A 26585-nucleotide genomic window follows, 5' to 3' on the forward strand; every position below is an offset into this window, starting at 1 on the left:
ATGTGAAGTCCATCCACATTGATCGGCCTGTTTTTGGGGAAAACTATGATGGTTATTGATAGTCACAACAGCCACAAGGAGAGGCAATAGGCTTTCATCTAAGGGGCCACCACACAGTAGACAAACAGGCAAATCAAACAGGAATGCCCTGCCTTCCAGAAAACCTAAAACACTTGGGGATACATCTACTAAGAATGGATTGCGCGCACTAATAGCTCAATGAATAGCATCTGCAATCTGCCCAGTTTTTAGCACTGTATCCACAAAGGAATTTGCACTAATATACTGGCCCGGCACTAACATGCCCACAAAGTTTGCCCTCATTTTGCGTTTACGTGAGTAATTGGGCAGCCCCGCCGTCAAGGGGTAAACACCTGTACAGTTGTCTCGGGCCCAGGAGGGATGGGCGGCACAGGGAGACACTCGGAGAAAATAACAAAAACAAACTTCTCTTTCAAGAAAAGAGAAAAAGATGAAGATGCTGCTTTGCTTACTATTACTAACTAACAACCTCAACAAGGACATTCACATCCCACTGCTGTAGGATTTGATGCCACATTTTCTTTCTATTATTATTATGTTTTCTTTTCTTTTTGGAAATCCTATATAAGTACACAACCCACTTCCTGTTTGTGCAACTAGCGCTGGTCTTTGAGGATAAGGTGCTAGTTGCAACGAGGCTTATTTGCATAGGAAAGGAGCAATTTTGCATCATACATTCAAACGGGCCAGGCGCGGCCAGGGCGCTGTCTGCTAGGCAGGACCGTTTTCAGTGCAGTCTGCGGCTGCGCGCATTTCCTCTTTTGCGCGTGCCTTGTGGATAGGGTGCTATTTTCTTCTCTCATGCACCGGTTTGGCAGCCACGAAAGCGACGCAATCTTTTAGTGGATGTGGCCCTAAGAATTTAAATTTGCTGTTATAGATTGATTTTACCGGTGTCACCTTGCCATCAGCTCCAGAAATTAAAATCTCCTCAGCACGTCCCTGTTGTTCATCTACCTATTTTGAATAACCACAAATTATACATCAAAGACAGCTTCCAGCTATGGACTGCTGCTGGTCTTGATTGACAAGCTCATTAATTTAGACCAGTGAGGATGGCAGCTTTTCAAATGAAGCTATAATCTTGAGCATTTTATGCTTGGTCAAAAAAATTGTTCTTGCATCAAACACATTCCAAACAGCTTGTGACAACAATAGATCACATTTCCTATGGTCGTAGCCCCTTAATAAGTCTCAGATCAGTCATTGGGGGCTGACCCTTTCTTGCTCTCATGATTTAAACAGCTGTACAACATGAGAAAACTACTGTGCCAGTACAATTGCACAGTTCCTTTTTTCATCCTCTGAGCCTTCCTTGCTTCCATCTTGACCCTTCACTCTTAATGCTCTACAAACCAACCTTACTCTGCCACTACACTGCTACAGCTCAGACATGTTCATGGTTACGGTCAAAGCCAAAGACAATCCCATTGCCTCATTTGGAACAGCCAAGTAAAGGATCATATACTGTATGAACATGCCATATTAAGTTAATAAAGTGCTTGTAAAGTTATATTTTACTGATATGAATCCTTTGCACATATTACTATTTAAGCTGTAAAGTATGTGATGTAAAGAAGTAAAGGTAAAGTTAAAGTATGTAAAGTGTGAACTTAGCTACTGTTCGCTGAAAACTTTACATATTGTGAAGACCATAATGAATTTCAGGGAATTCAGCTGATAAAACAGGTGGCTATTTGATCTGGATATTCTAGAGTGACCAGTAAAAGATCAAACAAAAGATCCACAGCTGCTCTTTGCATGAAGCCCAGCATCAACAACTACCAATATCAGCATTAAGACATTAAGCATATATATATTGTGCACCAGACAAACAACTCAAGGCTGGTTTTGGTAAGGTGAGATAACAAACAAAAAAGAGATAAAAATGACAATCAGTTAACGAAAAGAAACTTAAGTTTAATAAAAAGATTAATACTAAACTTTCCAGAAATCACTATTGTCAGAAGGTAAGCATGCTAGCACAGACCTGGGCTACCCAATTTATGCTGGTCTTACACTAGAGGACTTTTAAAATACTTTAAAAAGACTGAAGACTGACACCCTCTTACATCTAAAGACAATTAACACCTGAGGACAATTAGTCATTTGTTTTCCGAGTTTTCAGTCACTGAATGAGATTTTGAAAAGACAGGGGGTCTCATATTGCAAGACTACAACTAGATTCCTTTTGATATTAATATTATTTCCAATCCTGCTACCGGGGATTAAAAGTGATTTCAGTCAAATAAAAAGTTTTTTTTAGTAGGTAAAATGGACTGGGAATATATGCCCTTATCACGTAGACTAAATGTCATGCATGCTCACGTTAAAAACTGCAAACGCGATTGTGATTATATTTAATTTAAATTTAAAAAAGTTAATTAAATTATTTGACCAGCTTTATTTGCTAATCTCGTCCCCCATTAACTCTAACTCCTACCCCTAAATGTGACGGTAAAGTGTTAAGGTTGTGCGGTTGTAAGCATGGTTCTCCAGCCGAGGCTGCTATGTAAAAGTGTCCGAAAAAGTTGCATCACAGGCGGACACAGGTCGCGACTGATGCCAGGAGACAGTGGCTGTGGACAGTGTTCATGTCATTTTGCTTGAGCCAGCCCCTCAAGACTAACGATAATATCAAACCTGTTTGATAATGTCGGAACGTCAAGACGGGAAGAAGACTGAATGAAATCGGGTCAGATGACCACCTTACACCAAAGATTACGGGCGCGCCACAACTCCAGCAAGACTCCTGTGATGTCAGTCCGACATTGGAAGATTGTCTGCGACTGTCAAATTGCGTGAAAAGTCGTGTAGTGTGAGCCCAGCATTTGACTACAGACTTATGACGGCAGAATAAATAGTAAAAATGCAGAAGCTTGAAAGTGTACATCCAGTGTGCAACCCACTCATAGAGCCTGGGTTAGGGTTACCATGAGTTTTAAGGGAATTAAGTTGGCCCTTAATATTTTTTAAAGTACCCACAAATAAATATATTAGATCCATGGTGCAAAAATAGCTTTTTCTACAATGCTTATTTCTTCTACTGCATAATAGCAATACTAAATACAATCTTTCTAAAGGTGCACTGGCTGAAACAGTGTTATCATATTGAGTTTATTGTTAATTTCCCAGAAGCCCAAATGACCTGGCAGTAAGTGAAGCAAGGTTCTCTATTTCAGCTTGGAAACGGAGCTAGAGACCAGCGCTCAAACAAACAAGACATCCTTGATCTATTGAAGGAAGTGGCTAACGAAATACCAGCAATCCCACATGCGAATTTGCTATTCATTGCACTCTGTCGGTTAATGATCTGCTGTGTCAGCTGATTTATTTTTTTTAAACACACCTGCTCGGAATGCCTCAAAGAGCAGGTGTGGTTTTATCTCGTATATTTAAATGTGGTGCTAAGCAATGGTTTACATATGTTTTGATGCTTTTCAGGGCCCTTTTTATTTTCAAGTTTTTTTTATTGTTTTTTATTTCCTTGTCCATTCATCAGAAGTTGCAATTAAAACAAACTAATATAAAATCACACAATATCAATAATACAAAAACAAAATCGTAACAGCAATAAATGACAAAATCAGCCAAATAAAAAAAAGTTATCCAGAAGCACACTCACTGAATATCTAGCTTTTAAAAACATGTTTAAAAGAATGCTCCAGTTAAATGTTTGTGTAGTCTCTCACAAACATGGCTCAACTACAATCTTCGTACAGCTTCAGTTTGTAGTTTGAACCACCAATTTGTAGTTAATCGCTTGTTGTTCATTATTTGGTCAGTCGTCGTCCCCCTAGCTTAAAATGTCAAGTTGTTGTATATGTCTTTAGCCTGATATAATGATATAAAGTAAATTATCTTCAGCAGAAGGTGTATGCTATGACTTTGGTGCATGTGTTTTCCTGATTTGTTACGAGAACAATGGCTGAACTGAAACAAAACTGATTGGATCAAGTAGAATGTAGACGTCATGAGCCAGAAACACGTCTGTCTGATGTTATAGTGTGGAACCTGATGGTCAGAAACGACCTGAGAAGACAGAAGAAAAATTGTGTGAATGCATTCATCCTGACATTGGGCCCCTTGCATGCTGCTTTAATCAAATGGGAACTTTTCTAATCAGAAAACATCACACAGTCTCTCTTATTGGCCTCATCCATTTTAAACACAGGTGCTTGACCCCAAGTCCCATAACCCAGACTCGTCCATTTCTCTCCTCATTGCTCAGTAAGAGCAGCAGTTCTGTCAGTGTTGAACTTTGTGGTTGTAATTCCTCCACCAGCAAGACAGCCAACAGCTGGAGAATAATATAAGAAGCTAAAATTTGAGTCTTGTAAGAATGCTGCTGCACATATCCAAAGAAAAAATAGAATTCGGTGAAATTCAATTCTCCCAAAATAGATTTGTTGTTAAAATGTAGCATTAGTTAGCAAACATTATTTCTAAGAGACAAGGTTGTTCTTAGACACGTTTTTTGTTGTGTCAAAGTTCTGCTTGCTGTACAAGTAAGACATTATTATGAAAAGCTCAAAATAAACTATCACAAAATCTGATAGATTAAACTCCAGATCTTCCCCCCAGATATACACATCCGAGAGTGACTTTGTTGGTCGTGGCCAAGATGGCAAGACAACTTAACAACCCTAGGATGAACTCTCCCTCTGCTTCTACTTGAACTCATCTACTTCTTCTTGAATACTTTGATAACTCCTCATATCCTGGCAAAACAAAAGCCATTTCCAGGCCCCAGTGGACAAATTCCTCTTTCCCCATTACCTTCCCATTAAGAAACAAAACTTGGAGAAGGACACTGAGCCCCACTCGCAGAGCCAGCACAAGTCGTTACTTTCACTTTAGCTGTGTCGCTTCTCTCAGCTTTGCCTGCAGCTGCTAATGATGAGGGATGGCAGTAAAAGCAGAAGGATCCCCTCTGTGCATTGAGCAGGAGTGTACAGTAACCTGATTACTAGTGGCTGACTGGAAAATGGCATTACAATCTTGCTGCAGATCCGTCTTTCTCTTTGAGACTGACTGTCCTAGATCTGACTGTCTTTCTCTCTGTGGATGACTTTATCATTGTGCTTCGTAAGGAGTTGTCATTCCCACGGTTCCTAGACAGCTGTCTGCCCCTGAGTGCTTTGATTGCAAAACGTGGCTTTCTGTCGTCTTCATGCATTACTATTCCAGTCCATCAATATGTTTAAAACATTTTTTAAATTATCCCCCTACAATGGGGGATGCAGGTCCAGCGGTCTTTCAATTACATATACGTTGTTGAGTGTAGTGTAGTATGCCTCTAGGAATAATAGCTGAGGCGTGGACAGCAAGAGAGGGGGGGACTCACCATAATGTGCAGCTTCAAACCCGAGAGCTATTCACAGGGCGACCTTTTAATGAGTTAAGGTAAACCAGAAAATAGTCTTTTATCAATTATACCTAGGATAGGAAACCTGCAACTCAATCCAGTCCCAGTCATTTCTCTGCTCTGTTTCAAGTATCAGTGGTACCGAAATAGACACAGGGCTATTTATGGAGAGCGAAGCGAAGAGACAGACAAAGAGAGAGAGAGAAGAAAAAGAGACGTAGACATCATAGTCTCATAGACAGCCGGTAAAAACAAAAACAGTGAGGCTTTAAACCTCACAGCAGCTTGCTAACAGGCTCATAATGAACATGCTAACTTGCTGAAGTTTAGAATGTTTTGCATTTGCATTTTTTACCATTTTAGATACGTTAGCTTAGCATAATAGCGTACTGATATTATGCCTATTAGCATAATATTTTTCTTAATATGGCGTAGTTGGAGTCATATTTTTGTATTATTTAAAATTGTCTGTTTATTTTAGCTTATTGGATTTTGCACTTGATAAAGAGGACCAAAGTGGTACCTCTCAGCTGACAAAGCCATCCAGAGAGCAACTTTGCTAACATGGCTACATTTGGGTTCATCAAAGGCTAATGGTCCTCATTTCGATGCTTCATCTGTATGTACATCTATTAGGCCTACCACAAATGTCCACCTTCGCTTTTCACACTGATGAGTTCTGGCTAGGATTTTGCCCAACATGAGTTTTCCCACCAGATCTTTGGCAGAGACACTGCTTTTTAATGAAAGCGAAGCTCATGTTACCACCACAAGTAATTACATGCCATCCTTACTGACTTCCGTGCCCCAGTGGTGGTAATCAGGTTGCCCAGATACATGCCCATGAGGCCGTTGTTACCTTGAATGACTTTGGCCAATTAAAACATTTGTAAACAGCAGCTGCAGGAATAGAGAATGGTTGAGAGGAGGGGGGGACTGATCGTTATATTCAAGCATCAGCACCATCAACAACCAATTTCTAACCCAATCCTCCTCTTTTTTTTTACATTGTTCTACACACCACTTGGCTCTAATCAAAATCCCATCAATAGCCTCATCACTGAGCTAGTCATTTCCTGCTTGCCATTATGTGGGGTTCACTAATTACAGTCCTAGAAAGCCAACAGACAAAAATCAACCTCCGCTGCTCTCCTTTAGAGCTGCAACAGTTTTAAGTAAGATGTATTGCATGATCGACCCACAGATGGTTGGCTCTGCTCCATTTGATGGAAAGAAAATGGGAAAACTGAATAAAAGGCAAGTTGTTAGGCTTTCAGTGTTTATACAATGTTTAGCAACCCAGTGTCAGGTGTAGGTGCCCTGAAATTATGTTGCACTTGCCCACACCCACCCTGATTAGTACAGTGTCATGCTGCCTCTCTGAACGTCTTGACACCCAATCCCACCTCCATGATGTCACCCAGCCTGCCTCTCGTTCAGCAACTCCTTCACTGGGATGAATTGAGGTCCTGCTGCGCAAACAAGATAGGCTGCCAGAAATGGCTTATTGTTTGAGAATGCTCACCCGTGCAGCGAGAGGAAATGAATGCTCTTTAGATGCAGCCATTTACATACCCTCAAAAGATCTGAATACTTGAGGATATGAAAGTATCAGTCGTTCATGGAGGATTTTGTCCATCTTGATATGCTTTTGTTAACTATGGCAGGATTCCCTCCAAATGTAAGCTTTAAAAAAATCCATTATCCCAGGTGCAATCAATATTATTATTTCAACAAGTGACCGCTAAGATGCAAGTTTCAGACTGACTACTTTTTTACCTTTTATGTCTGTTTTAGCTGTTCCTCATGTTTTATGTCTGCTTAACGTGTTTTTCTTTTTTAAATGTTTATATTTGTTCAATCTTAATGCATTGTTCTATGTCTGATTCGGTTGGTGAGCCAAATACAACTTTCCACCCCTGTGGACAATAAAGATCTATTCTATTCAATACTATTTTAATTTATTTCTATACATTGTAAGTAATTGTGCTCTTGAGTGAACTGAAATAATGTTTCAGGCATTTTGTTTATAGAACACTATCTGGACCAGTGCCTTGTTTGGGCCGATACTGTTATCAGTTAAACTCAGCCAGGAAGCTTTTTGGATGTTCAGCGAACAGACAGATCCAAGTGATTAGGCAAACATTTACAAAAGCGATTTGTAAACCACAGACCTAAACACAAGGCCGAGCACCTTATCCTCAAAGGCCAGCACTAATTGCAACAGGCCGTTTTATTACCTGGAAATGAAAGCTGCAATGTTGATCTATTGTCTCATATTCATATTTTGGTGTCAAACCCAAATATTACCAGTCTACAGCAAAAATAAAGGAATTGGCCTCAATGTTCCAATACTTTTGAAGGGGACTGTTCAAGTTTATAATAATAAAGTTCCTAGAAGAAACCCAAGCCTCAGATGCCATGCAAACTTAAAGACCGACTTCACCAGTTGGAATATGAAGGTGTATTGAACTCGGAGATCCAATTTAGTATAAATGTGCAAAAAAAATTTAATCGGATCATCCTAGCCTGAGAAAAGGCAGAAAGAGTGTTTTATGGTCTCACTGTCTAACCCTACAGTTTCCTTGTGACATCACAGTAAGGGTTAGGATTAACAGGACAGCTGGGTCAAGGGAAGATTTAGGGAAGACTGAGGGAAGAAAAACCTGATTCATTATATTATAATAGTGATTTTATAATGATAGAACGCCGGTTCCGTATGGGTGAAGTATTCCTTTAATGTAAAAGCTGCATCCTGAGGGACCATTAAGGAACCAATATGCTCATTTGTGGTTGCTGATGTTTTAAAAGCATTTACTGGACAAGTTCAGTAAGTCCAGTCAATGCGAGTTGTTCAGGGAGAGCTGCTTGTCACTTGTCAGCTTTTTTTTTCTGTGGACACAATGAACTGAATTAATTTGTGGACCTCCTTATAATGACCCTGTACCTGTAAGGCATGCAACGCCATTTCATTTTCAGAAAGGGTGCACCCAACCAGCGAATGGCTCTATTGTGATCATCACAGTGTAATAGTACAAATCTGTAAAACTGAAGTATGACCCATAGAGAGGGGCATATCTTAAATGGGAACTGCCAGCTGTTGTAGATGGCCCTCTGTTGTGAAAATGCTTTACAATGAGCAAGAACTACTTCTCTTTCAAAATACTTCAGTGTTGGTGCACCTGTGCTTGTGATAAAGACAAATGGTGATATATACAGAAAGAATGAGTGACACCCACAGGTAGCTCATTACCTGTCCACCACAATCACAAGGAATCCATCAAAAGATAGAGGCCCCTCTCTACCATCGGTCTCAATGGAGGCATGATGCCATCAGTCAACATGGCAAGACATCACTGACTAACAAGCCGAGCTGCCACACTTTAAGCAGAAGGCACAAATATTTCCCGAAGCCAAAAAGTAGAGGTCATGTGTCACTGTTCAGTGTTGGATTCTCATTTTTAAATTAAAAGTTTTAAGAGTCTTTACTGAAAATCAGCAGTAGGCTAATCCCCTTCGAAATTGTGTGACAGTAACTCAAACTCTGATCAAGGGTCACTAAGGGACAAATGGCAGTTATTGCAAGTAAAGGAGGCAAAAAGCATTGCCAGTGTTACGTCTTCTATCTTTGGCAAACCAGGCTGGACCAGGCTGGATTTCCCCCCAAAACTCTTTATCAGAAGAAGACTGATGTCCTGATAGGACTGCTACTACTAATAACCCCATCTCAAAAAACATGGGAGACCATGTCCATTCATGCAGAGTAGCTGTGCAATGTGAGATACTTACGGCATCTTTATTGCTAGATATTTTTTAACTGGATTTCCTTTGACAAAGACACTAATAAGCCATTTTGTCTTTCCCCTCGAGATGTTTCCTCTCTGACGCTTGCTCCTTTTAAAATTAAACATTAGACACTCACACCAGCAGACCAAGTAAGTGCTAGTTGCATTCATCATTAAACAATTATTTACAGTAGTGCAAGGTGGCCCATTAGCTATACATGGAATGAGGCTAATTATGATCTAACCCTTTTGAAAAAACACACAGTCCCACTTCAAGGGATGTTTTCCATGCCAGATTATGCTGAGGTTCTTGATGAAAGCATTACATTGACATGCCCTTTCATTGCTGCTTCATAGCCTCAAACAAAGGAGTGATAACATTTTTTTGCTATTCCAAGTCCTTCTTCTTTGCTAGCTAAAACAGGAGTGACATTGCAGGGGAAACATAATTATTTTCAGTGCTTTAACCAAACACATGGCATCACTTGGTAATCTGTAATCATTAGGTACTAGCATGGTTAACATCAGAGAGAAAATGATGTGTTTTGCATTGAAACAGATACCCACAGAGGACACAGAAGGGATCCCTCGGCAAATCCACAACATCCACAACAAGTTTGAAGCAGAGGCTGGCTGTGTGCCCCACCATCGATCGGGAGGTCTCGCATTTCACTATAGCTTCTTGGTGTGTGGCCAATATGGTTCCTATTTCTACAAGTATTGACCAAAATGGCTTTTCTTTAAGTTTTTTATTTATTTCTGTAAGCGAGTCGTTGACTTAGCTTTGGACCCTTAAACATGAACCAAACATTTCACTTTATACAATGTTACAACATTGTTAAATGCGTAAAGAGCTGCCGTCATCAATGAAGAAAATAAATGGAGTATGATTTTCTCATGTGGGGTCACTAATGTAGTCAAGCATTTAATTCTGATGAAGGACTGATGCTGCTGACTGATGCTGGACTTCCAGCACAAATCACCGCGCTGAGGACCTCATCATCGAAGGACAACTTTTTTACTGGTCATCTAGAATGGGTTGTGTGTGGGAGGCTGGGGGGGCAGTATGGTGGGGTGGGTAAAGGGCTCTTCATACAAGATTAGATGTGGGCAGTGGTGCTGATTGCACAAGGGGCTTTGAGGCACACATAATCGCGTCATAGAGCTTAGTTTGTAACAACCCTTACCCTCTGCCAGACTGGAGAGTTTCTATATCGGCTCTGTCTGGCTGCTTTTTCAAACCCCAATGAATGCAGAGGGGAACAACAGTAATAATGAACATGCTGTGAAGAGGCAACCATTTTGTCTTTGATGGTTCCAATTCCAAAGTATTATATTTCAGCGTCAGTCTGTTATTGGAGTAAAAGCCGTTGGCCATAAAAGCGGCTGCCAACTGCGCAGGGAAAATATACTACCCAATAGCTCTTCAAAGCATGTGTACATCCTCTGCTGTGCACAACAACCACTGATTTACATTGACAAAAAAATATGATGCTACATAATGACGCTCAAACAGGATTGACACATACAGTATATTATGCATGTCTTTTAGGATACCTCTGTGTTGTTCATTTGAATTTACCATTTACATCCACTACGGTCATTTGTGCACATAAGAAGCAATATATGCACGGTTTAAGCTATTAGAAATATGTATCTTCTTGTTTATGAACATTTAAAAAAAATAACTGACTGTAGGTCACTGAGTGGTAGACAGTGCACAGTAGGGGTTGGCAGATGTTAAATGACCTTAGTCTCCTCAAGAAAAAGAGTCGACTTTGTCCCTTCTTGTATTAGGGATTAAGAATAGAATGTCTGGAGCACAATTATCCCCTTAAATTACATTTTATCATTATTATGTCAAATATATGACACTTGTTATCTTCTCATGACGTCCAAAACAGTGTGTCCTCAGAGAACCTATTAAAAATTTACTTTAATTATTTAAAAGAGCTTTTTCTTCATCAAAGGCAGCACTACATAATCTCTCATATCAATAAAAACAGTTTTTCTACAACACATTCATGTTTTATAAGGATTCTAAGTGGTGGGACCACTTTACTGTAAGTCAACACCGTCAGATATTTCATTATGTAAAATGTAATTGAAAGTCCTGTGTCACAACCATGATATGTCAACACCGACAATTTCTGAAGAAGTTATTTGACATTTTTTGATCATTTTATTTTCCTGAAGTAGTTCATACAAGCACCTTACATCAACAGAAAAACCAAATGGTTACTAGATAAATTCCATTTGTTATGTTTAAGAAACGTTAAATATGTCAACACCGTCGGACAGGAAATCTGACGGAGTTGACATCTGACAGTGGTGATAGGCCAATGACGGTAAAAAAATCAAAAGCTAGGAGGTTGTGTCAAAGCTTAGCTCAGTAGATTAGTATATGTTGGATACATACATGTAATTTAATTTGCCGAAACATAGGGTTTGTAGTTTTTCAACATTGCACCCTGTTTTGTCCCACTTCTCAATCACTGATGTAATAGTACGAGAGAAGGTACTTTTCACTTAAAAAAATAATATAAAAGGAATTAATTTTTTTCATATTTTACTTTAGTTAAAGTTGTTTGAAAGGGGTTGGTCCAATTTTAAAGGTTTGAGGTAGATAAAACCAAGATTTTGTAAAACCATAAATAATCACTCGTCTGACCTCCTCTTCCTAGCAACAACACTGTACTATAACTTATCTGTCTTTATTTCTCTTTGCACCATTGTTAGAGCGGTGAATGACCTTTTCTGTGTCGACCTGTCTAACTAGGGTAGGCTACATGATAGCTGGAGGATAGGCTTTAATTGACGTGTTAGCATTCTTGAGGTTGGGCAAGGTGAGTGAGAGGAGCAGGTAGAGAAATGTTGAGAGTAGAAAGGTTACGCTCTTGATTGGTCTTTGTAGGGTGGAAATGTTTCCCCATGAGTTTAGATGGCAATGATGTGATAGGAGACAGCCAGATTTCTCTTTAATTTAAAGCATCTCTCTCCCTCTCTCTCTCTTTTGTTTCGGCAGTACCACTGCAGGGTGATGTGGTCTTTGTTTTAACTATTTGCGGTGGATATTTAAAAAAAAAATCTCCCTCTGGATGAACTGCCTGAGGAGGTTAAAATCCCTTTAGAGTCATAGTATATACAATTTAGGAAAGTCATTTTGAATGTATTCTGTTTCACTGCCTGACTGCATCCAATTGAGCCAAAGTTGCATTTATGACCTTTTCATCGGACTGTGTAGATTCCTCTTTAGTTGAGCTGGAAACAAAACAATGGTGCCGATCCTGAGAAATACACGGTGTGCAAAATTTTTAGGAAAGTTGTATTTTTGAGGATACATTTTATTATTGAACAACTACAGTGCTCTCGGTCAAACCAAAATGTTAGAGAACCTAAACCTGAATGTTTACAAAAGTAAAAGTGAGGTTTTGTCTTTCTTACGAGAATATATATATGTTTTGCTAATTATTCTGCAACTAAATAAAAACAACTCAAAATTTACAAATAAAAATTTCCGACGTGTCAAAAAAAAAAATCAGTGACAATATAGCCACCCTGGAAGGCTTGTGAAAAGGTCCAACTAGCTCATCTTTAAAGGCACCTATTAGTATCTTTAAAGATGAGCTAGTTGGACCTTTTCGAGTTGAAGATGGCCTCAAAATCAACTCCCAAACCTACTGCCAGTTTCTAGAATATACTTTCTTCAAGGCAAGCAGTGGTACAGGAAAAAGTCTGCATCTTTCAAGAAGACCATGATTTTTATAGGACAATGCTCCATCACATGCATCGAAGTACTCAATTGCATCGCTAGCCAGTAAAGGCCTTCAGGATGAAAAAATAATGACATGACCCCCTTCCTCACCTGACTTAAACCCTATTGAGAACTTGTGGGCCCTGCTTAAACCGGATATTTACAGTGAAGGAAATCAGTACACCTCTCGGAACAGTGTCTGGGAGGCTGTGGTTGCTGCTGCACAAAAAGTGCCTGACTGAAGCCGGACAGCTCCGAGTTGGCTCGACTTCCATGTGCCGTCGGAAGTAGCGTCCTTGTTGCGGATGCAGTTCGTTTTCTAGTATTATTTTGAAGGCCTATTAGAAACATATTCGTAGAAGAGCTACACATGCTACAGTAAAACACCCAGCTTAGCAGGTGAGCACAAGCATTACTCAGCATCTCCAAATGGCTTGAGCTGTCTCAGTTGACCATTAATGTGAAGAAAACCGTCTCTATGTGCTTCTCCATCCGTAATAGACCTGTCACCGATGTTTTTGAGGTACGTATCAAAAATTAATTAATTGAATCAGTAAATGAAGTAAAATATCTGGGCATCATCCTGGATAAGAATTTAAAATGTGTTACGCAGGTTAAGTATGTTGCAAAGAAGGTCAAACTAAATCTAAACTGTTTCCGTTTCATAAGAAGGGACTTGTCATGTCAAACGGCCAAATTATTTATACACGCTATGATTTTTTCTCATTTGTCATACTGTATCACATCATGGTCACAAACTTCTTCTACCACATTAAAACCTATCTTTTCAATATACAAACAGACAATAAAAGTCATGACCCAGAAACCCATGAGATGGCATCACTGTGGCATTCTAAAAAAACACAACCTTCTCACCTTTGATAACTTTATTAATTTGAGTAATCTTAAATTGTTTTTCAAGTGTGTAAATAACCATGTGTCACCACTGTTGTCTGAATTGGCCATCAGACGTCAGAGCTCTCGTCGGGCAAATACACGAGCCTCCATCAATGGTGATTGTCTTGTTCCAATGCACAAGAGATCTTTCGGTCAGTCTGTTTTCTCTGCAAAGGGGGCAAAACTGTGGAACCTCTTGCCCACTAGTCTAAAACTAGAGACTAATAGCAACACTTTTAACAGAGAACTTAAACAACGGCTCAAATCAAATCAACAGTGCTCACACAAATAATTTACAACTGGTTTATTGTTTGATCATGCTGCCTTTGTTTTACTCGACGTAGCCTATATATATTTGACTCATTATATTGCTGCTCTGTACTCTATTGTATTCTGCATTTTTACTCTTTTAATTATCAGTTTTTTATCAGTATTTGATCTGGTTTCTGTTTTGTTTAGTTTATTTTGTTGTTTTAAAAAAAAGCCTCCTGTGGACAGGTGTTGTAAACTAGCATTTATGCTAACACACTGTAAACAATGCATCTGGTTCGTCCAATGACATTGTCATGTCCATGTCCAAATAAAATCTACTATACTATACTATACAACCGATTAGAAGCAGAACAAAAAACAAAGAGGAGTAAACACTTCAAAAGCGAGGGACATTTTCAAAACAAGAAACGAGATATATCCCTGTTCCCCACACATCTTTATCTTTCTTGCTATTTTACTAGAAAACCTACTTTTAAGTGATAAAAAATTATTTACAAATCCAAATATAGGAGGTTTCGTATTTCTCCCTTCACATAACGAATATGATCGGCCTAAAGACAGTTAAAGGTCTAATACAATATCCCTTATTATTATGGCTATGATGAACTTTATTATGATGTGTAACATACAATTCCCAGACCATTTAGATCACTGGAAATAAGGCTATGATTTAATCTTAATGTTATAAAGATATCACTTCACCACAAATTAATGTGACTCAAGTTTGTGTTCACTTAATAAATCTATACTGGAGAGTTAAACCTGCATGCTAATTATTGCTTTCCAAATTATTTCTCTGTCAAGGGTTCGGATCAGTGGAGGTTTAACTATGATTAAATATATTTCTGCTTAAATGCATAGGCTACACTTCGGAGTAGGCCTAATGATTAAACATAGGCTACATTAAAAAAATAATAATAATAATGGATCGTAATTAAATTTTGATCCATAATGTCAGACTTCTGCGTAACCAATTGGGGAAACGCATCAAAGGCACGGGGTTTAAACTCCCAATGAGCGCTCAGCTCCGCCTGTCAGGAAGACATTTCCCATCAAACATTTTGCTCCCGCAGCCCATGGGGAGAAACTGCAGCGACTTGCTCCAGTGTCTGTCCGTCTTGATCCCGCGGGACTTCAAAGTCTCAAGCAGCCGAGCCGCAGCCAGCCGCAGGTGCAAGTCGGACAAAAAGTCTAACCATAATGCTGTGCGCTCAGCAAGACGAGCGTCATAATTGCGCAGGTCTTAGCAAGACGGCGACATCTCAAACGAGGCTAATGAAAACAAGGGTGGCTATATTGGTCACTGATTTATTTTTTTGACATGTCGGAAATTTTTATTTGTACATTTTTAGTTGTTTTATTATTCTCACTTTAACAGATGAAAATAAACAAGTGGGATGGGAACATTTTAGTTTTTTTATTTAGTTGCAGAATAATTCTGCATACTAATAGTTGCCTAATAATAGCAAAACATATATACTGTATATATTCTCGTAAGAAAGACAAAACCTCACTTTTACTTTCGTAAACATTCAGGTTTAGGTTCTTTAACGTTTTGGATTGACCGAGAGCACTGTAGTTGTTCAATAATAAAATTAATCCTCAAAAATACAACTTGCCTAAAATTTTTGCACACAGTGTAGTCCAATGGCTGCTGGTACACTTGAAGTATTATGGGCATGCAACTATAATCTCATCAGCTAGCTGATATTTTGTAAACTTGAAAATTATAAATAGTTTTCAATATTGACTAAATGCTAATGAACTTCAGTGAATCTTTTTCTTACACAAGTGACACAGTATTATGGTGTTTAGATTTTGGATGATGGTCAAAATCAATCACCTTGGATTATTCAGCTGACCAGAAAAATTGTTTTTTCCCCATGGCCTACAAATTGAGCCAAGTCACTTTCTTACACTGGAGGGACATTAAAGGTGAAGTAAGCGGTTTATTTATATTAATATAAGTGTTAAATCGCTCTTTATTCATACAGTAATCACTTACATGATGTGCGCGTTTCATAAAGCCAATCTCTTAGTCCGCTGCTCTGCATGTAATAAGCAATTAAACTTTATGTAGTATCCCGAAATCTTGACCAATCATAAGAGAGAACGCTACAAACCGACACCCGTCCGCACCCGTCTCCCTCATGGTCTCACTGCCGGTGCATGCCAGAGCGACACATGGGTGAATGTTTATGCGCCTACAATGGCGGAGTAGGTAAAGATCCTTCACAATGTCTGTTTTGACGGTTTTTATCATGTTTTATCACACTTATGGATCTGAGATGATGCTAGATAACTTTCTGCTTGGAGACCGCAGTGCATTAATGTGGTGACGTAGGGACGAGCGAGGGGACTGCTAACTGCAGTAACTGACAGGAAGTTAGCTAAAAGAACCATTCCGCTTACAGCATCTTTAATGGCAGCTGAAACTAGGGATGGGCGATGAAGCGATAATTACCTTTATATAACTTACCACAAATGTTCAATAAAAGTTAAATATAATGAAATCATCCATACATTGGGAGACGGGGCCACTAATTCACTTTAAATGCCAGTTGTGACCCGCCATTAGAAAGAAGAAGAAGAAGATGAACAGCCAGTCATTTTGCAGGAACAGAGGTAGGCTTGCAGTTCAAGCGAAATAAAAATACAGACGAAGACTCGTGCCAACTAAGACCGGTCACACCAAAAATGTGTTTCAAAAACTGAAACAATATCACCAGTTAGAACATGCAGAAAATATTAAATTACAGCGCCAAATGAGTGTTGTCAGCGGCCCCTCATTAAGCATCGGGCCAGTATGTACGTCGAAAAGTTTAAACCACAATTAATTGTCTTTCCTTTCGTTAGACTAGTTGATAGTGATACTACTCATGAACTGTTATGTGTATTTATTTCACAGACAATAGTTTAGCTTTGTGTCTCTCTCTAAGGGCAGCTGTACAGATAACTCCGGGAGGCACTCGCGTCCACAGAGACTAAGGTCATAGAGGTCACTGCATCTCAGCTCAGACCCAAACTTTGATAAGCCTGGCGCCCAGGCATGGCGCCCCTAAAAGAATGCAGAGAGTGTGTGCTGAGGATAGACGACGTGATTTAGTATGCAGGGCATGTTTATGATTTAGTATGCAGTAGAATATTCACAAATGCTTGCAGGCCGTAAATTGTGTGTGTCTAGCATGATGTAAAAAAAACACATCTCAGGAAGTAACTGTCATAATTGGATGTGATTCTCTCGTACTGTGTTCTCCTTGGTCGAGCTCCTTTAAATACTTCTGCTGAAAGACATCTTGGCCTCCTGTATCTTCTATACTTAAGAGTAACCAGCTCAGCAGATTTGCATCACACTCAGGAGCAGCCAGCCTCATTAACAAGGCCCCAATGCCGAATGGCCTCTTATTGGCTCCCAAAGACAGAATACGTTATATGTACAGTTTCCTCTCCTGAATCATTGTTTCTTTAAGGGCATCTTCCCAGACTCTACTCATCGGCCCATTTTTGATCAGTCCATTCACTCCTGCATAATTGTACAACACTTTCTTTTTTCAAATAAGAGACATTTGTACATATTTCAGTTTTTATCTTTTTAAAATATTTGTATCGTATATTTTCCATTTAAATTATTGGCTGTACATGCCTGTGCCGTATTGTGCTTAACTTATGGTCCCCGCAGAAGCCCTGTCTTTTTCATTTACTTTGTGATTTTATCGACAGAATTCACTTTGTTTCATAACTGAGACTATTATATCATTGATTTGACCAGGAAAAATATTTAAAATTGTAGATGTTTTTAGGGATTAAGACTACTGGAAATAGATGTTATAAAAATAACATTACAAATGTTCCAACTCAACAAATAATATTTGAATAATAGCCTTCCACTTTCAGTATGACCCTTTAACTCATCTATAATACTGTCCATGATGTGTTCATACATTGACAATAAAGAGCAAATATAACAATTATTTGAACACGACTAATACAATTTTTTTTGTATAGGGGCCAGTAAAAATTTACTTCGGGCAAGTGGTATTCAGACCCACTTGACCGACCGGGCAAGTGAAAAAAAAACCTTAGCGTTGAGCCCTGCCCCCAGTAACACCTACACTCTCATTGCCTCTGTCAGTGATGGTTACGCTGAGAAAGGAATGAATAGGGGAATACAATGAAACAACAGTCCCTCTTTCTACTAAAGATGTAGAATTAAAAAGGTACATTTTGAAACGGGGACATATGGTGAGATGTTTGTTTGGGTTGCTTAGGTCTATGATGCTGTCTTCCTGTCTTTTGGCATCCTCAAAATATTTGTTAACTGGAATGTCACATCCTATTGATACATTTGTTTATCTCCGTTAAGGTGGCTTCACCCAGGTCAGAGGTCAAATGTCACTTCATACAGTACGATTCTGGCTCATTTGTGTATTAAGAATGTGGCTATGGTCTTTGTGCCTATGCAGTTCTCTAGACTCTGGAATGAGACAAGTAGCCAATTGCATCAGGTCAGTTGTTTGGTTTTCTAACCAACTCATTTATTAATTACTTCTACTATGAATTACATTGTATTTTAATGAAATGCAACATATATCATATTACACCTGCAAAACCAGGTTCTGCACACTAGAAATTAATTGTATGCTGAATTAATCAACACCAATCAAATCATTTATAAAACAAGCATGTCAACCTTTTTCTGCCTGTGTGGTAGGTGTGTGTGATATAGGTAAATACAGTTCAGGAGAAAAACCTTGAAATATATGAAGGTAATATTATTATCATAAACATGAACATAATCTATCACCTAGGTGCCTAGAAGCATTGTTCATGTGCCGCATGTAGAGACAAGTCAGGGCCCTTGACCTCTTCCCTGGCCCATTATTACAGACCCTGCCATATGGAGAAATATGAATCCATACCTTTTCTCATTCCTCACACTTATGTGAACATGCCCACATAACAGGCATATGGACGCACATGTCCTAAAAAGTAGCATTCCAGTATTTTATAGGCAGGCATTAACTGAGATGCACATCCTGTCAGAATCAGATCACAGCGTGTGGCATCACTCCCGGTGAGGGGGCGGTCCTGCTCTGCTGACGAAACTGCCTTTGGACCTCTCAGCTGGTGTATACCCTTGAACTCTGCAAAACTCCCATCTGTACACCCTGCTCTTCTCTGTGCTCCCCTATACAGTCCAGCGCTCAACTTGTGCTAGGTAATTCATTGCATGTCTCGAAGGTATATAGAAATGCAAGGAAATTCCCTCTTACCAGCTTCCAACCGACACACTTTTGGCGCATAGACACTGAAATACACAGGCAAACTGGATTTGGGATGCACTTTGTGAACAACCTAAGGAAGGTGGTATTATTGAAATATCCTCTTGCCTTTTTTCTGTACCCTGTCTTCACTTAGAGTGGCAACTGCTGCAAATCAATCCACCACAAAAGAGATTATATTCAAATCATTATTTGCATCTGTTTTTGCAAGAAGTTAATTTGCCACATTTAGTAGGGGGAGAACGGGGTAAATTGTCACACGGGTTGGTTGTCACAATCGTTATATCTCGGAACCAGAAGGCGCTGTCTGTGAAATTTTGGTATGTAAATATCCACAATTGGGGTCAGAGGTCACCTACATAGTCTTCCTTGGAGTTAGACTGCTGAATTTGAGGTGAGAGGACTGTTTGTGTTTTTCATGTCAAATTGAAAATATTTAGCTCCTCAATATTTTTCTTCTAGGCTTTTACACAATGGGTTTATAACAAAACACATAAAAAGTGTGAAGGGTAAACTATAGTTTAGATTAATTAATTAGTTGTCAGATGGTTGTTGGCCTTGATGCTAACAAGAAATTCAAGTTGGGGTTGGTCGTCACATTTTTTGGGGGGTTGGTTGTCACATGTTATCCAAAGGCTGCAGCCAGAAAAGGAACACAATAACGAAATAAATTGTCAAGCTGTGTCCTCACTGACACCCCAGAGAAGGAGAGAATAGAGCAGGAAAAGGCAGCTAGCATGCAAAAGAAAAAAGGGCAACAAAATCAAAACAACCCAGTGCATCCCAAACTAGACCAGCTGCCAAGGCTACAGTAAGTTATGTAGGCCTATTTGTCAGCTTGACAATGCAATTACACGTTAAAATTTTGTTCTGCTTTCTCGTCTTCTTTTTAAGATTATTCCCATTAAGATAACATTGTGACAAACAACCCCATAGTGTGTGACAACCGACCCCTTGATGGGGTTGGTTGTCACAATGTGTAAGGGTGTCTTTGACGATTAATTTCTTCTTTATCACATTTCAAGCCAACACCTTAAGCTTCAATTTAATGTAGGAATGACTATTGAAAGATGTTTAGGTGATGAGCAATTCTCACTAGAGTAAAAACTGTGCCTACTTACCCCGTTCTCCCCTATAATTATACTCTACACGTCATCCTTCATTCAGCATGTACCAACAACATCAAAGATTTCCACTTCCACACCAGTCTTGCGCAAGAAAGCTTTGGAGAGACAAATGATTTGTTCAGGCGCCAAACAGCTCTTACAATTCATTTAAGGGAAATTAGAGCTTACATTTTCAGTTTATAATATACGTTTAATTATTTTGACTTTGCTGCAGATAGCTTGCTTTTCCCTGATGCAAACGTGCAGGGTATCGCTTAAATGTAAGTGAAGGGGTGTGACAGAGAGTGTTGAAATAGTCAGTATAGTACTGATCATAAGAAAGAAGTAATTGGTATTTGTGGATACATGGTTATTGCTGGGATAAATATGCAGACCTTGGTTTTTCCTGCACTATCTGAAAAAAATCACAAAAAGGAATAGCTATTGTTCACATGATCATATCTTCCACAGTGAAGTGCATATTTATTTATCAACAGCTCTTGTCCATGATAACTAATATCTTCCCTAAGGACCAAACACATGCTCTCTCCACTCGGGCACTGAGACGCCTGCTTTCTGGAACAAATGAATTCCCAGCTGAAGAATGTCTGTTATGAATGGGTCGGTCGAGGGAGATGGATGAGCTCGCCATTCTTCTGCGCAGCCCTCTGCTCCCAGTAACACAGATGCTGGGGCTTGTCCTACTTTTGTGGGAAGAAAAAATGTGGCTTTGTACAGTAGCTCTGGGGACTCTCCATGTGAGGCTGAGAGGGCTGCCGTGTTAACAGACATGGAGCAGGAAGTAACCCAGAGGAAATCTACCAACAGACGGAATGATCTAGAGCTGTGAAGCTGCGAATTTGGGTGCTTCACATTGATTATAACCATTCTCACAAACCGGGATGCTTGTTTGCGAAAGCCTTCTACACTGTGCTGACATTTGGTGTGCGTGCGTACATCCGTGTGTCTGTATCTGTGTGACCAACGCAGCCCTATTCAAAATGAGACATTTTGTAAAAGGAATTATATCCATCCTTTGTTGAAAATACTCCCAGCTCTCAATATATCAAAAACTGCATTTATATCTCAAATAAGATTCTGGCAGAATATATTTTGTTTTATCCATAGGGTCTGTTTGTATGTCAGTCAAATGAATAAATGCCAGTCACAAATCTACAACTGTATAATCTGGTTCAAGCCATAACAATCAGTAATAGAATAGAGTTCTTCTATCAAGCATGTAAATGATCTTTCTCCTCCATTGAATCATGGCATCATAGCAGAGCAAATGTGAACAGACAATAACCAGTGATAGGTTATTGAGATGCAATTATATTTTAGGCTTTCAGCTTATTTCATAGATTGTGATAAAAATAAAGCACTTTTAATACATCATGTGCATATTAGACAGACATCATCTATCTATCTATCTATCTATCTATCTATCTATCTATCTATCTATCTATCTATCTATCTATCTATCTATCTATCTATCTATCTATCTATCTATCTATCTATCTATCTATCTATCTATCTATCTATCTATCTATCTATCTATCTATCTATCTATCTATCTATCTATCTATCTATCTATCTATCTAGCAAGAAACGTGTGTCTGTGGCTCGCATATCTCTCTGACTTTTAGTCAGATCGGCCGGAGCTTCCGGCACGAAGGTGTGCATCCTTGATTTTGAAGTTTTTTGGACCAATTATGTAGAAGTTGTCATATTTATATCATGCTGGCGTCCGCACACTGAAGGCCACAGTGGGTACTGAGCATGAAGTAATCCCCGACTTAATCCCGCCTCCCTCTGATTTGGCCGCTGCGACAAAAACTTACATTGACGAGCGGGACGTACACAAGAACAAAACATTCTTAAACCTTTCACAGACATCAACAACTCCTCAAACCTGTCCGCTTTAGTGTTAAAGATTGCAGGTTACGCTATTTTCACTGTTATACAGTTAATGATTAGTTAGACACTTCCGCGACAGGGACGCTAATTTACAGGTAGGTTACATCTGTTTCTGTGTTCCACTTTCATAGACGGGTTACATTTAAGCAAGCATAAGCTAATACCTGCTTCCTACGGGCACTGCACTAGTGACATCAAAATGTTGATGTTTTGTTCTCACAACACCTTTTAAGAGAAAATGCTTCCATCTTCGACGTACTTGACAATTGAAAACTAAGACTCTGTGCGACATATTAGGGGCTTAAAATCAACAAAGATTTAAATCTACATAGAATCAGTGCAAACTGACAGGAAAGTAGCTAAAACAACCATTCCGTTACAGCACCTTTAATTTCACAGTGCTGTTGGACAACCTCTAAACAAATGTTCTTTCACCCAATAAACCAAACCGTATAAACAAACCAGGAGCTTAATTAAAAGACGGTTTGAACGGCTGAGATTGTAAGAGACTTGATCTTTTTCTGATCACCGATTGCATCCATCCCAGTTTTTCCCCGGGGGCACTTTGAATATGGTAATACAATGATGTAATCAAATTGTGCTCAACAGACCAAATATCCAAAGGCCTCAGAGCATCACTTCCATTAAGCAGCAATGTATTTTATACACAAGCCAACCCGCTATTAGATTCAATGTAAACATGAATACTGTTGTGGAGGAAACCGTTACAACAATTAAACTGCCATCTGTAAAGTAAAAATGTTATGGGAAAGTGCCAACCGAGGGAATGCGGATAGAGCCAATCTTCAAGTCTGTTTTAATATACAATACATCAAAACAGAAATAAACATTAGCCTGGATTGACTGAAACAGTATATCTTCCTGCTTTTTGCTTGATAAAGCACCTGTGCTGAACCAGCTCGCCTCACAGCATCTTCGCAAAAAATAGCAATGAGACAGATATACACACCACTAAATTGCTTTTATTTAACTGCATCAATCTTTCACAACACTTGATATGCTAAGGATCCATTTCTCACAAAAAACAAACAACACAAACTTTAATTTCATGCCCAACTCAAATTGGTAACTACTGTAGGATGCTGACCTTTATTCACATATGTTTATGAATGAGTGGGAGAAATTGAAGACACGAGTCCAGCATTGTATGTCCACCACACAATGCCAAAGTCTGATATTACCCATGCAAAGATCAATACAGGCCAGAAGGACACCACGGCAAGACTTGCCATTGTGAGTGGAATCCATGCCAAGATAATTGATACGGCCAATATTGTATCATCATGTGCAGATCAAAAGCAAATTATGCAAACATGTTACTCCTTTTTAGGAAAAGACCAGTAACTCCATGGATTAGACCCACACATATACTGTAGTTTAACCAGGTCAGGGAGAACTAAGAAGGTACACACATGAGTAATGTAATGAAAAAAAGAGGGGAAAGATGACATCCTTTTCTTTGCCAATGCCAAAACCATGACATGGAAATGTTTCTGATGGACGGTCATGGAATAAATAAGGACTTACTGTAAAAGTGCATTTACTTTGAGGAAGGAAATCTGATAGCTCCGATTGTGAGCCACAGACTGCTGCTGCATCGCTGGTATATCGAAAAGTGTGATTAGAATGGGCTCCATTTCAAATTCCAAGCTATGGCAACTCACAACTCTTGATGATTTATGACCCAAGCCTACAGTGAATTATGTACAACATTTAAATAGAATACTCAGCATTCATCTAATGTTTTCTCATGTTTTAAATCAATGAGCACTGTGTCTTAGTAAAAAAGCATGCAAGGGATGAAAAAGCCCCCATTTCACTATTTTCGAAAAATGTTTGGTCAAAATACAATTTTGCCTAAACAGTCACCATGAAATGTAAATTATGAACTACAATACAATCACTTTATTTCTGAACCCTTTGAAGTAAGGAGCTCCATGCTGATCAATCATTGCCAGAGAGTTTTAGAAATGTGTATTTGTCTGTATCCACGGTGATATATTAAACCCCACACAGGCAATACATCATTTCCATTCTCTATCTGACAAAGGTCTGGCTCTATGTTCTCACAAAAGTCGTGTAGCTCTCATTTCATAAGCGCACACATTGGACTAAGAGGAGAAAGTGTTGTGAACATTGAGATACAGTAAATGCATCAGTCACACAAGCGAACGTCATGGCTAAATTACTTATAAGGACGGATAGAGCATAAGCCTTTATTATCCCTATAAAGAGCAGTATTTTTTTCTGTTAGAATCTAAACAATACATGGCGTAAAGACTTATATGGGAAATGTATAGGTGTGAGATAATTGAAACATCATGGGATGGAACATGGAAAACTGTGATTAAAATATAATACATATGTTTAATTTTTGATTTGATATCTTCCACATACAATAACTGGCTGGCATTTCATTGACCCCAGGATAATGTAGATAGTACCTGCTGAATGCCCTTTTCATTCATTTTCAAGAATACTGCTTGAGTAATATATGATAAAATATTACATTTGTTCTTCAATGCTTCCCAAGTGCTGACTCAGGTAGGATCCTCTATTATATAATCAACTGTGGAAGCTGAAGTATCTCTGTCAAACAACAATATTAATCTCAGTCCATGCATCTAAACTAGAGCAGAGGCGTTCATTAACCAACGGGGAAGGGTTATTGTTCGCACTGTCAGCTCATTGTGTCTAAATGACAATGTGTGATTATAATGTACTCCAAACTGTTACATACTGAAGTCCTCTGATTTATGAAACTAGCTGAGGCATGATCAAGCTAGTAATTTCTCCCCAAACATTTTTTTCATTGTGTGCCTTCTCCTCTCCCTATATAGGCCTAGGCTATATATCCTACTGTATACTGTATATTTTGTCCTTAGCAAAATGTATAGATAGTGCTGTAATAAACTGACGTCAGATTACATGACGTCATTTGAACGTAAATATGCGTGTTAAGAAACTAATGATTAGGTGTTCCCTGTGGTGGCAAGGGTGCTTACCTCGATCCTTTTTGCACTTATCACGCACCTGCACGTTCAATAGACGCTCTAGTACGTATCTCTCTCTCTCGCTCTTTCTCTCTCTCTCTCTCTCTCTCTCGCTCGCTGTCTGATTTTCTCAATGAATATTGTAAATAATCTATCCTACGCTGTGGCCTTGTTCATCCCTTCCCATCAATATGAGCAATTTTGTAAAACCACAAGCCGCAACTTGATCAGAGCGACCGCTACTATAGTTAGGTGAGAAGGAATAATTAGCACATTTGTTTCCCATTCTTAAAAACTCCATGCATGTTTCTGTTATCAGCGCAGTCAGCTGGTCGCAGACATCTCTACTTGCCTCCGACTAAGCGTGATTGCTTCATATCCCTTTTGGTAAAAATGCCTTTGACATAGGCTGCATTTACAAGTGAGCCCTTTTCACATACTTCATGTGTTCAACTGAAACAGTTCGTTTTCATGGACAATTAAGTACCATTAAGGAGGCTGCCTTCTTACCTGTAAATGCCCCTGGTACATATTGAGAAGACAGTCAGTCGCGGATCTCTCCGTCAGCGGATCTTTAGGCTTCTTCTACACTTGTGAAGCAGAGCGTCAGACTGACACGAAAAGCTGCAGCAGAGTTTTAGACAGAGGGGTCAGTGGGAGCGCGCGGAGCGGAGCTGTCCTCTCCTCGGGGTGCTGAAGCTCACACTTTCTCATCCAGGATAGTCTCTTCAAAGGCGACGTCGGACCGCACTTCACCTTTTGTCACAGTGTGCTGACACTGGGTTATGACAAGTACCGTTTTGGGTTATCAAAAGACAGCGGTTCAATCCTTGTAGGAAAAAAAAATCGCAATTAAATAATTTATCCTATACGTATTGACGTTTTCGACGTACCCCTCCTTCTCTCTGTATCTTTCACCTCTCCTCTGTCTCTCTCTCTAGTTTCAAATGTTTTGACGCTCTTCAGAGATCACTCTCTTCTTATAGTGCGCTCTTCTTTCCTGTTTGCCAACTACTCCCTCTGACCCAGCCCCCTGGTGCCTCCTCCAGTGCTGACGCACTCCACAAGGAGGCACTCAAGAACATTCCACTCACACTTCAGATTATGTTCATATTTATGCCATTTATTCAAAAACATATGTTTAAGC

The 26585-nt window shown here is 39.3% G+C and overlaps 1 protein-coding gene across 1 annotated transcript in view; it reads right to left on the reverse strand.

The window, feature by feature from the left end:
- pex5la (peroxisomal biogenesis factor 5-like a) overlaps positions 1-25969 on the reverse strand; it is a gene marked incomplete at both ends in the record, with an annotated part of 111626 nt that extends 85657 nt beyond the window's left edge. Inside the window, one exon of the mRNA XM_080032417.1 lies at positions 25949-25969. Coding sequence (XP_079888543.1) covers positions 25949-25969 — 21 coding nt within the window. The remainder of the gene's footprint in view (positions 1-25948) is intronic.
- Positions 25970-26585: the final 616 nt, after the last annotated feature.

Source organism: Ammodytes marinus, assembly GCF_949987685.1.
Source record: "Ammodytes marinus genome assembly, chromosome: 8".
NCBI lineage: Eukaryota > Metazoa > Chordata > Actinopteri > Uranoscopiformes > Ammodytidae > Ammodytes > Ammodytes marinus.